The sequence below is a fragment of the Lytechinus variegatus genome, chromosome 13, assembly GCF_018143015.1.
Source record: "Lytechinus variegatus isolate NC3 chromosome 13, Lvar_3.0, whole genome shotgun sequence".
Classification (NCBI taxonomy): Eukaryota; Metazoa; Echinodermata; class Echinoidea; order Temnopleuroida; family Toxopneustidae; genus Lytechinus; species Lytechinus variegatus.
The window spans coordinates 4,489,207-4,502,966 of record NC_054752.1 but is presented as its reverse complement, the minus strand read 5'-3'; the positions used below and the strand labels follow the sequence as shown (position 1 = coordinate 4,502,966).

The window sequence follows — 13,760 nt, the reverse complement described above, 5'->3', positions numbered from 1 at the left end:
TCATGACTTATTGTCAGGTTTAAGAATATAAAATGGTGAAAACCATGAATCAACATATTAAACAAATGCTTATTAACAGCTTATGCTAAACCATGTAAAATCTTATTTAACAAAATAAAAGGACAATATCTGTCATCCTGATTTAGTCTTGTATATCAAATTTATGGTAGCCATTTATACGAAATGAAAGCCATGTTGGAAACAAATGGTAATAAGTTTGCTATGCTTTTCATCTTATTAAAACCTCTGGACTAGAAAACCTCACACATCTCACATGGGAAATATGACAGATCCACCACAGCATCCTTTAAAACTTTGCATTTTCTTGTGTTTTCTGGGTATTTAAAATAAACAGTGCTAATGTTATAAAAAGCTGATTAGCTTATTAGGGCCAATACTACTATGGTATGTTATTTAAAATCGTTGACACTCCTATGAAGGCATTTCTAGATCCGTTGAATGGTTTAGAGAGGACAAAGAGACTTAAAAGTGGGGAACTTATTTTGCTTGTCAATTTGTTTTGGTTGAAAACCTTTTTTTTGGGGGTGGCTTTTTAAATATTTCCTCTGAAAATTTGCCCCCCCCCCCCCGATTACTAGATCTGTCCGTGAAGTTGATTCAGAATCCATAAAATATGACTTGGGATTAAACAAACTTAGATGTACACAGACACACACTGTATCCAGATTATCACACGCTGACAAGGTCATAGTTCAGGACTTAATATGGTGTTACACAGGGCTGCTATAGTTCGCATTAGTGCAATGAAGGGGAAGTTCATCATCCTGACACTAAGACAGTTTTTATAAATATAAAGAAATGTGTATATTTCAATTTTTTGTGATGTCAGACATGCAGCACATACATTATGCTGTGTCATTGCACTTTTTCCGCCAAAAATGAAAGTTTTTAAATTGAGCAGGAATAGATCATCAGACACCTCATGTCACATCTCTTTTTATAGGAAAATTATTTTATTCATCATGTTTCATTTAACACAAAACAAAAGCAATTTTGTGTCTTGCCCACTTATGAAAATAACCAGAAATATCTGGATTTGCGAGGGCACGCAACAGCTGTATCGAAACTTCATTTTGAAATGACTGGGATGGAATAACACTTGTCATAGGAGCCTTGCACGTAAACTTTAATGCTGACCTGAAAATAACCCTTGACCTTACCATGTGATCTCCGACTGCAGCATAACATGTGGGTCGCCTAATCTACTATCCAAGTTTTGTTGAAAAGTGACATACGTTGACATGAAAATGACTTTTGTCCTTGACTGCAGCATATCATTGCGGTCGCCTAAGTACTTACTATCCAAGTTTTGCTGAAAAGTGACTTACGGTTGAGAAGTTAGTTGCCATAAGAGTCTTGCATGTAAACTTTAACATTGACCTGAAAATGACCTTTGACCTAACCATGTGACCTCCAACTGCAGCATATAATGCAGGTCCCCCAAGTCCATCTACCATCCAAGATTGATGGTTGAAAAGAAAGGTATGGTTGCGGAATTATGTGTCATTACAGGTTTGTGACGGACGACGGACGGACGACATTTGGATCCCTAAGTCTCGCCTTCACCTCTGGTGGGCGAGACAAAAATAAACCCAGCAAAATTTACTGTTATAATAGCTACTAGCTAGTACAGGATTCAAATCAAACCAATAACGGTAACTGTTGAGTCCCTGAGGTGAAAAGTGCCGACATAAATGGCCATTTACACAGCTAAACAAACAAGGCAAAAGCAATTTTGCGTCTCGCCCACTTATGAAAATAACCAGAAATATCATGATTTGTGAGGGCACGCACGAGGATTTTATCGAAACTTCATTGTGAAATGACTGGGATGGAATAACACTTGTCATAAGAGCCTTGCACGTAAACTTTAATGTTGACCTGAAAATGACCTTTGACCTTACCATGTGACCTCAGACTGCAGCATAACATGCAAGTCCATCTACCATCCAAGTTTGGTTGAAAAACGACATACGGTTGCGGAGTTAGGTGTCTTGAATGTAAACTTTAACGTTGACCTGAAAATGACCTTTGACCTTACCATATGACCTCAGACTGCAGCATATCATGCAAGTCCCCCAAGTCCATCTACCATACATCCAAGTTTGGTTGAAAAGCAAAATATACGGTTGCGGAGTTAAGAGTCTTGCATGTAAACTTTAACGTACGTTGACCTGAAAATGACCTTTGACCTTACCATGTGACCTCAGACTGCAGCATAACATGCAGGTCCCCCCAGTCCATCCACCATCCAAGCTTGCATGGTTGAAAAGCGACTTATGGTTGTGGAGTTATGTGTCATTAGAGGTTTGTGACGGATCGACGACATTTGGATCCCTATAAGTCTCGCCTTCACCTCTGGTGGGCGAGACAAAAACTATCCATGCTTAATGAAACTCATGTGTTACATAAACAACAGCTGCCCAGTACTCTGCCAAAGTATGGCCGCCATCTCGGAGACTTGCATTAAGTATGTCGATACGTCTCTCCAACCTCCTCCATTTTCTTTTGATCCTGGGAGGGCGATCCCCACGAAGGGCCTTGGCCAAGGATGACTCAGTCCGCTTTCCTTCCTTCTTCATGCGACGAATTACTGCCCAGAGGGATGGATGAGCTCTTCCTATCTGTGCATTCCATCGCCTATGGAAACCTAATTGGGAAAAAAAAATATTAAATATTTAATAAACCACTGCTCGATCATAAGTTTACATTTATCAAAAAGAAATCGCGATTATAAGGGGGTCCATCCAATTAAAAAAAATTCTTTTGAATCATTTAGCAATTAACACAGAAACAGTGACAATTTCATCAAGATCCAATGTAAATAGAAGTGGGCTATACATGGGTCACAAATACTTTTTTGGTAATTTCAAAATGTCAACAGTTTTTTTAATTCCTTGTAATGTATCTCAACATGAAGTGACAATATTTTTTCTCGGGGTCCGAGAAAAAAGTGTGCCTGGCCAAAATCCAAAATGGCCGCCAAAATCACAGTTTTTTTTTTGAAGCTTGAATTTTTTCTCCTCTTTCTTTCTTTCTATCCTTTTTTTCATCCTTCTATCCTTCATGCTTGCCCTTTTTTGTTCCATCTATCTTTATTTCCTATCTATCTTTCCTGAACCTTTCTCTTTATCTGTGTTCATTTTTCTTTATTTCCTCTTTCTCTGACTTCTTTATTAAATTTCTTTTTAATAAAATTATCTTTCATTCTTTCTTTCCTTAATCTTTTCTTTGCTTCCTTCTCCCTAAATTCCTCTCTTTTTTTTAAATTTTTGTTCTTTCTCTCCTTCCATTATTTTCTGTTTTCAGTCTCTCCTCCCTTCATCTTTCCTCCCTCTCTTTTTTCCTTTAATTCTTTCATCCTTTATTTATTTTTTCTTTTAATTATTTTCCCTTATTCTTTCTTTAGATTCTTTTGTTCCCTTCCTTCCTTTCTTCACCATTCCTTCCTGTTCTTATTCTTTCTGTTTCTTTCTTTCTTTCTTAGAATCATTTCCTTCATTCTTTCTTTACTCCTCACTTTTTCTTTCTTTTTTCTCCTTCTCTCCTTTATTTTATCTTTCACAACTTTATTCATCTTCCCTTCCTTTCTTTCTTTCTTTTTTTTTTTTTTTCTTTCTTTCTTTCTTTCTATATTCATTTCAAAGAATGATGGAAACCTTTTTTCCTCTCTCATTCTTTCTTTCATCCCTCTTTTATTCTAACTTTCTTTTATTTTTTCCCCTTCATTTTTTTTCTTAATTCATTTCTTTTCTTTTGTCTTTTCACCCTCCCTTCCAATTCTTTATATTTTTTTCACAACACTGTGTATCCTTCATCTTTGTCAATTGGCCCGTATTTCATTTTGTGGTCACCCTGCCTAAGATAATATTTGAAAAATACCCACCTGTTGTATATTTTTGAACTCCCATGGCTTTTTCAAAGAGTAAACTTTTTTGGATACACACTGTATATATATATATGTGCTACTTAGTTCATAAATTACATTGATTACGAAGAATTTGGTACTTAACAATAAAAACAATTTTCATGAATCAATTCCTTGTCAAAGTAAGTCTTAGAAAATAGAGAGAGGAAACTACAGATATTGTGAAGCCCAAGAGAAAAGAGAGTGATGTTGGAAAGATAACCAGAAAGCAATTAGTGTTAAAAGATACAGACCAAGTACATGAGAAATAAAGAGAGAAAGGGGGATCTAATGCAGAAGTCATTGCTGAATGCTGACTTGGAAGTCTTACTACAGGTATACCTAAAAGTCTGAAAACAATGATTGGGCCCAGTCATTGTTTTCAAACTTTTAGTACCGAATCCGATATATTGCAGCAAAATGCAAGTACTAGCTGAAATGCAAAAGATAGCAAAAGCAGCAAATCATTCTCCCTTTTAAAGGAGGGGTTTTTTGTATTTTCAGTGAGGTTAAATTCCCTTCCGGGGGGGGGGGGGGGGGGGGGCACTCAGTATATAATGCATAGTGGGTATGTGCCGTGGAGGGGATCGACCCCCATTTTTACACTCAAATTTCCATTCCAAGGCATAGCATTTTTGTCTTAGTGAGAAAAAGAACAAAGAAAGTCGCTCCAAGGCATTTTCCTCTTTATAATATCAAGAAAAAAGAAGAAAGAAATCCGCATCCACAAAGCATCGCATATTTTTCGTTACGCCGTTCCGATCGCATTGATCTGTTACACTGAGCTGCAATTTTGGTGAAAAGCGGCCGCAGAGCACTGTCTAACCATTGTCTGCGCGAGCGCACCCGGCTAGCTGCATCATACACGCATACTCGTTCCATAGGGATGCATACGCACTCACACGCTGGAGATCCGTTCCAAGGACCCCCGTTTTCACAAACATTTGTAGTTCCGAAGCCCGTTCTGAGGACCCTCCTTTTTACAATAAGCCCGCTCCAAGGCCCCCGTTTTTGTCTCGCCCCCCATAAGGAAAAACCAGTTCTACTGGACCAGTTAGACCAGTATAATTTTAACTGGTAACTCTGGAAATTGGAACATCAGTTTACTGGTCTAACTGGTCATACTGTTCCAGTTTAAATTTTACTAGTCCAGTTAAAAATTAAACTGGTCTTGAAGTATGCTGGTCTTGATTCTCATGGTTGTTACTGGTCTCACTGGACTTCATACTGGTCTAACTGGTCGAACTGGTCCTCATACTGGTCTTACTGGATCAGTTTATTACATGCATTTGGTATGTTTTATATCATGGACAGTGAAATGTGATGGAAAAGATGGTTAGTAAATTAATCTTTCTGCTGTTATTTTGAATGTGATGTATGAAATTAAACATTTTCATTGTGAATTAGTTCACATACTTATTTGGAAGGTTTTTAAAGAACAATGAGTGCTATTGCAAGGATATTCCATTAAATCCTGATTTTTCTTTAAAAAACAGGAAATATGCAAATGAGGTAAACCACGTGATAAGCATCAGAATTACTGGTATTACTGGTCTTGACCAGTTTAATTTCAAACATTGAATTACTTTAGACCAGTTAACTATATCAGAGGAATATATCTTGCTTTGATCTTAATCATCTAAAAAAGGAAATAATTATTTTAATGATAATGTTAATAATTGATGATTATAATATTGATAAATTTTAATTACAATATCAATAACAATGATAACAGTTATACGAATGATAACAACAATGATCATAATAATCATAATAATTAGGATAATCATAAAAAGAATGATAACAATGATAAATGATAGCGGTAATAATCGCAAGATTCATTTTACATAATTCGTCATATGATCTGACTTGACATAAAGTCATTGTTTATTGGACCAGTACAACACCAGTTTGATGAAAACAATTTAACTGGTATTACTACTTTGATTGAACTGGAGTCCAGTTGATTTTTACTGGTCCAGTTAGAAATCAACTGGTCCAGTAAATATATACTGGAAACCAGTAAACATATACTGGAAACCAGTAAAAATCTTCTGGAAACCATTTATTGGACCAGGAGGATCAGTTTGATGAAAAAACAATTTAACTGACCTTTACTAATTGCTTCAACTGGAAAGCAGTTGTTGGAACTGGTCTCCAGTTGATTTTTACTGGACCAGTTAAAAATCAACTGGCCCAGTAAAAACAATTACTGGTCTTCCTGTTTTTTTCCTTCTGGGCTGCGGCACACCCCTACCACTTTTTTGTTCGAGTGCCCCCCCCCCCCCCGGGAGTTCCCTACTCGTTGGTGAAGCTTTATCCTTTTTATTTTGCCTCCCCTTCTAAAATCCTGGATATGCCTTGTCCCTTATTGCCCCAGCCTTCTGTCCATGACACCTGCATCCCTTTCAACCCCAGTTGATAATGCTTCATTTTACAATTTCTATTCAAAAATGCAAATGACAAATTCAGAAAGAAATAAGAGTATGGAAGAAAAAAACACTGTATGTACAGTAGATCACATAGCAAAATATTTAATGGTAATCTTTGTTTGACCCCTGCAACATGACATAATTCATGAAGCACATTAGATGATGAATGTTCATATGAGGGCATAAAAAGCAGTAGCCTTAATATCCCCACCTCAAGTCCTGAACTATACTACTACATCTGGCCAGGTGTATAATGCAATATTATGAATGTTGTAATCTTGTTGTGATAAATTTGATTAACACACCGATTCACTCTACATTAATACAACAAATTATAACCAAGTACAATTAACAATTATCCTCTGCAATTACTCATCAGAAATTTTATGGGCAAATTTATTTCATGCATCATTAACATTTATCTCAAAAGTTTTATAAGACTCTACCTATTACTGACACACAGACCATCCATAGTCTTTGTTGATTTGCTCTCCCCCCCCCCCTATAAAGTTCCAGTTTAACACACTCCCTTGTAAAGCAGCTCAGTTCAGCTTGTGATGGGCTGAAGGATTTTTTAGTAAACGGCAGCAAACATGGCAAACACAATAGTTTTGGAGAAAATATTGAATATTGGAGGAGGATTTTCTTTTTTTTAAATAATGTACATGTACCACTGCAATCCTATGGTAATTTTCAATGAAATCCAGATATAATTAGCAACATCAACTGGTTTGATGTTTCTGGATTTCATCACAGAAGCCATTCACAGTGACACTACTGTAAGAGTTGAATTTTGCCTTATTTGATATAAATGAGTATTTATCACTTTGCTTTCCATACTTCACTACTATTTCTATACCATTGTCACACACCTGTTTCTCTCATTCCTTAGTCTCTCATCACATCATTCCATTGCCATTCCAACTCCATACAGCTTCACATGTTTCTATTGTTATTTTCTCATTTACATTCAGAACATTCTTCTTCATTCATATCATCCTATCTCATCCTCATTGGTTCACCTTTCACCCTTGGTTCTTCCACTTTTCTGGGTTCTTCCATTCTCTGTTTCTCTATTGGTTGAATTTATCATGTGACATTATTTTTTAATATATTTGAATGTATTATTTGTGAAGGCAAAGCCTAGTGAGGTCTGCATTGCAGACCAATAAATTAGAACACTACTACACTGCATTTGGTCAACATCCTTATTTTTTGAGTTGGCTTGCTTATGACTGCGAGGAAGACATGTTAGAACACCCGGCCACACTACACTACTTCTAGGTAATATATCAATATTTTTTTCTCTCTAACTAGCACTCTAGTTTTTTAAAGGTAAATGAAACCTTAGGAACAAGAAGGTTTTAAAATCAAAGAATAAGAACAAAGAAAATTTGAGAAAAACCATAGAAATAATGAAAAGGTTTAATATGAGTATTTGAATATTGCAATCACAAATGCTAATTGAGATCCTCCTATTGACAATGCGACAGGGATGTGTGATGTCACATGTGAACAACTTTCCCTTTGATGGATTATAAAATACCCACAAAATGTCTCTTTTTGCTTTTTCTTATAGTGATACAGACTCTTTATCCATGATGTATTCATTAAAAATCAGTATGGCATGCCCTTCTATAGAAAGAACACATGATTTACTGATAGATGTACGTGATAAAAGAGGCAATATAAGTGAAATATACACTAAAGTAATGGGGAGAGTTGTTCACAAGTGACATCACACATCTCTGTCGCATTTTTAATTTGGGGATCTCCATAGCATTGGTGATAGCAATATTCAAATGCTCATAATTTTCTCATTATTTGTCAGATTTTTCTAAAACTTCCGTTGATCAGTTTCTTTGATTATTTTTGTTTTCATACATGTACAAGCTATCTTGTTCCAAAGGTTTCATTCTCCTTTAATCAGTACCAAAGACTGCCAAATTAAAAAAAAAAAAAGGTGCATTGAATAAAATTTAATTTTGATTTATCAGATTTATGCAATTGTTTGCAATGCCATCGAGTATTATATAAAATTGTTCTTTAATAAAAAAATGAACTTACTTTCTACGGCGTTGTTGGTCCGTTGTGCCATTGGTCTTTGGTGAACGTTCCACAGACACGGTGGAAAAAGATTCCCGTTGAGATATGTAATCTGGAAATAGTCCAGGAATTCATTGAAATGAGGGAAATCCGCCACCAGCCGAACCGTGGCCGGGTCATTGCGCAGGTTGCTATTTAAAGAAATAATGCACAGAACTTAGTAAATTCCAAACAGGTCTTCAAAACATGCAAGTATATGATGTCACCATTCCCTTTATCCTGAAAACATGTCTATATTAAAGAAAATATAATAATCTAATGACTAAATTAACAAAAAAGAACGTTTTCACTGAGAGGAAAAGAATGAACGTTCCTGTAAACAGTTAGATATTTTTGAATTCAAATGACATTTTTTTTAGCTTCACAATTGGACTAAACGTGAAATATGCACATTCTTAAATAATTCACTCCTATTTCATAATATAAAAAATCTTAAGTTTTTGGAAATATTGTCTGTTGTTTACTTGTTTCCATTAAAAAAATCTACATATATGAAATTTATTAATATTTCTTCATTCTAGAACTTCATTCTGAACAAGAAATAAATAAATTACATGTAGATGTACTCACTCAAAGGATCCTCGAACATGGGCCAGTGGTAGGTATCCTATAGCCATAATTCTCCTAACGCAGTCCTTCAAATCTTCATTGCGTCTATATGCTACTTGCAATCCTAGATCTTGTATCTTTCGGTATAGACTACTACAAAAATGAAAGTAGCATCCATAAGATCTTGTCTGCGGAAATGCTGCCCGAATCGCAATCATTAAGGCAGCTTCGAAATCTGTGATACATTGTCTGGGCTCAAGTCTCCTTCCGGTGATGGCAAGGACACCATCTTTAAGGGCCTCGAGCAGCACCTCGTAGTGTCTTTGGGTCTTTCCTCCGAGCAGTGCCATACCTAAGACAACAATGTGAAAAAAATTATATAGCACAAAAATACTATCTTTTCGATACATTTCATTTCAATACATGTTTATTATGATCGAAGTATATAGCATGCCTTTTCTCTGTGTATGTTTTTTGTGTGTGTGGTTTTGGGGAGGGGTACTTGTCTATCTAAGCCTGAAGGGTGTGATTACGAATTAAGTTTATTAGGTTTCATTACCACATTACCAGTAGAAACGTTTGACCCCAAAACACGTATTTATGTGTTTTTCAAAGCTTTTTTAAGACTATAGCTTAACGTGTTTATAGGTTATGTTGATCCCCCAGGGTTATATTTTTGCGACAACTTGTTCGGGGGCCAAATCTGTAAATAAAGCCCGACTTGTTACTCACACAGAGAAAAAACTTTTCTGGGGGTGTTTGGAAATAATTTGGCCATGAGTGTGTACAGCAATACTGCCCCCTCCCCACAGCCAGGAAATGCCTAATATAATTTAATCTCACTCATATGATCTTAAAGGACAAGTCCACCTCAACAAAATGTTGATTTGAATAAAAAGAGAAAATTCAACATGTATAACACTAAAAATTTAATTGAAATCGGATGTAAAATAAGAAAGTTATGAAATTTTGAAGTTTTGCTTAATTTCACAAAACAGTTATATGTACATCCTGTTTGGTATGATGACATCATCCACTCACTATTTCTATTAAATATGAAATATTCTTATTTCTCCTCATTGTCAACTGATAAAAAGATTTATTCCTCCCTGAACATGTGGAATTAGCATATATTGCATAATACTATATGCTTCAGTCAACTTGGCCTTTATTGTCAAATCTGAAAAAAGTGCATAATTCAAACAATAAAAAAACAAAGAATTGTGAGTGAGGTACATCACTGACTTCTCATTTGCATGTCACTCAGTTGTGCATATCACTGTTACTTTAAAATGTCATAATTTTTTTATTTTACATCCGATTTTGATGATATTTCAGTGTTATGCTATAGTTTGATTTCTCTCGATCTATTTATTCAAAAAAACATATTTCTGGGGTGGACTTGACCTTTAACAGTTAATATCTGAAATGCTAAGATGCACAATATGACTGATTTACCTAATGGGATGATCCAGTCAGTATTTCTGTATTGGCCATGGACCGAGACTATCTGAGCATATGGCCTGGGCGTTGTCCTGAATGTCCCGTCAAAAAAAAGGACAGGACATTCCTGTAGGGCGATGAGCTCTTCATCAGTAGCAAACAAGACTACCCCGTCCTCATTATCATGGAAAAGCTTCCTCCTCTCCCCGTTCCAACTCTGCGCCCACACTCCATCTATTTGCAGGTCATCAATCCTTCTTGGAACAGGCGGACATAAGGATGCCCTAACTCTCTGTAACTGACTCCTAATTTCAGCAAACGCAGGAACCTCTCTCGGATTGATATGGCCATGTTCAAAAACTGTGTCATAAGCTCTTCTGATTGTAAGCGTTGGATCTTGGCGGATTGTATCAGCAACTTCATCTACGAATTGTCTGCGGCGTATATGGTCATCTTCTGGGGGATGGCTGTGATTCTCTAAAACATTACGAAGTATGCGAATCACTGGATTCTGTTCATCTAGAAGGAACCGATTTGTGATAATCGTCTCCCCACAATTTGCTCTAGGGCATCGCCAGTAGATCCGCTCTCTAGCTGCATTACTACGGTAGTATCTAGATTTAATGTAGATAAAACAAGAGAAAATATTTTCTTTTATTAATCATATAATTAACCCTATTAAAAATATGAGCAAGAATTCATATTCTTTCATGTCTTTTTTTTTCCTGTTTTGTATATTAAGTATTTTGTTTCTTTGTTAAATTTTGTTTCCATATTTCTTATGAGCCTTTTTTTCATCCATTAAAAAACAAATTTCATTACTGAAATTAAGCAATGGATTTTCCATACATACGAATAAGCGACTCAGTAGCAAAGTACAACCTTCAGTGATTTTATGATACCATAACAAAGAAAACTTGTGCAAACATGATGTCCACTTCAGTTTATTAAGGATACTTTCCCATTTAACTTAATCACAGCAAAATAGTCAGGTAGATATGATGAAAATTATTGCATGACCGTCAAGTTGGGTATGACTGAGATTTTTTTGCTGGAAGTTGTAGTATGGGATGTCTAATTTAAGAACTTTCCCTTAATTGCCAAATTGGCACAGTGTGGTATCACAACCTGATAGGGAATTATCAGTGCAAAGCTAGCTTTTTTCTACAAACAGCAATGCCATACCTTTAATGTCAATTACTTTTCCATCAGTATGCAGAACCCAAAATGAGAACACTGTTTTTTTTATAACCTTTAAATGTACATTCTTTTTTCCATAAGCTTTTGATACCAAACATGATGTTTATATTGTACACAAGATAAGTCATAATTAAGAGGTTGACCTATATGAAAATGGTGTGGTTTAGTGTCAGAAAATAAAGTTACCAAAGGTTGCCAAAGTAGCCTTTGTCATATTCTTATCTGCACATACTCAACGTAACTTTCAGCCTAGAATAGAAAATGCCTGACTTGTTTGTATTCCAAACATGATTTATATTCCACATTGTTGCATTACTTTGACCCAATTTAACCTTTTATGACCTTTAATAGCCCTGGACACATTTTAAATGTGCAGTGATTCATATTAGGATCCTATGTGGATTTTATTTTGCATTTTAACTGATGTGATTTCAAACACATATATATGTTTATTCTGCTAAATATAAAGTAACATTTAAACTGAAAGTTGGTGTGGTTTATGATGTCAGAAAAATAAAATTCCTCAAGATGCCAAGGAACTGTAGCATCCATCGGATTCTTGATATGCACACTCTCAAACTTAATCTCTGCAAAAAATACTTATAACACCTAACTTGTATTTAAACATGGTATGTTCCACATCATGTCTTATTTACATAAGTAAGCCAATCTGACCTTTTGTGACCTTAAATGACCTTTAACTAACATATGATTAATTTAAATGTCCCGTAATCCAAATACTTTCATTTGATTTATCATTAGCTTTAATTAGAGGTGGGCTATAGAGGGTGACATTTTCAGATCATGCTCATCACACCTTAGTTTGATGAATTAGTGCACACTGACACCATAATCAGAAAAAAAATGAAAAAAATTGCAAAATCCAGGGTGCCCCGGCCAAAAAACCCGAAAATCCAAGATGGCCGCCGGATTGCCTAAAAAAACATGTTTTTGGCCATAACTTCGTCATTTTTTCATCTTTTAGCCCAGTTTTGGTGTCTAAACCTATGTTTTGGGGGTCACTGAACTCATTTATGGTATTCATTTTAATACATTAGTGTTAAATTTCATGTTATATCAGTATTTTTTTCAAATTTCCGCTTATTTTCTCTAAAATGCGAGTTCTTACAATATTAATTCTTACAGATGACGTGTGCATCACAATCAACAGTTTAAGCTTTCCCTTTTTTTTCTTGTCCCATGCCCATTATCCCAAATGTTATCCACTTTGTATTAAAGTAGGCCTATGCACAATAGTTCCAGCACAGCTCCCTTTTTCACCGCATGTAATGTATCACTATTACCACTTGATCTCCTCATTACTACAAACATCAAATAGGAGCATCTCTTAACAGTCAGCACATCCCTCTACACATGTGTTGTATGTGAGTCACACATGTGAAATATTTGATGCAGGCAATATTATCTCTACCCTTGTTCAGCATGAAGTCAAGTTATGGCTTTGTGAAAATTTAATTGCATACTATGCCATACATGCCGACCCTGAAATCCTTCCTCAAGAAGAGTGTGGTCAATTGTACATGTAGCAGCATTACAGGCACTGACAAAACAAGTATAGTTAGGACGGACACAAGTCATCCATGTGGGAGACCTTCGAGAGTGAGGTTGCATCTGCAGGGAAAACAAAGAAGCACAGCCTCTTCAATGAACACCAATTTGCTCAGATGGGATACACTGCTGCAGTCATTTTATATCACATCCCGGAGTATGAGGCGACATCGCAGAACATCAAATCCAACAACCTACTTGTTCAAGCCTGCCATCTGTACCTTGAGTGTGACTTAGTCATGATAGCATTGAAGATATTGGCCTGCATAACCCTGCAATCCTTAACATAGTGGAAGTCAGCTCACAGAATGATCTAGTGACCATCCTCCCACATCTTAATGATGATCTGCTGAATAACAAGACAGACACGCTGTCTTTATACAAGGTACCATACTCTTTTCAAGTGGAAAATCCTGAGACCTTGTAGGCAATTATTTGCAGCAAATCTGTCAGCAAGCTGCCAAAGATTTGACTATTCGGAGAGGTGAGTATGCATGATTTAAGCAAACGGCAGAAACAGGTTTTGCAGAATC

At 36.0% G+C, this 13,760-nt stretch overlaps 1 protein-coding gene across 1 annotated transcript; it reads right to left on the bottom strand.

Moving 5' to 3' along the window:
- Nucleotides 1–2,326: 2,326 nt before the first annotated feature.
- Nucleotides 2,327–12,422, bottom strand: LOC121426511. The gene is made up of 4 exons (XM_041622844.1): nucleotides 10,474–12,422; nucleotides 9,037–9,367; nucleotides 8,428–8,597; nucleotides 2,327–2,671 (listed from the first exon to the last, which is right to left on the bottom strand). The coding sequence occupies exons 2-4, from the start codon at nucleotides 9,363–9,365 to the stop codon at nucleotides 2,409–2,411; spliced, it is 762 nt and encodes a 253-aa protein (XP_041478778.1). The 5' UTR covers nucleotides 9,366–9,367; nucleotides 10,474–12,422; the 3' UTR covers nucleotides 2,327–2,408.
- Nucleotides 12,423–13,760: the final 1,338 nt, after the last annotated feature.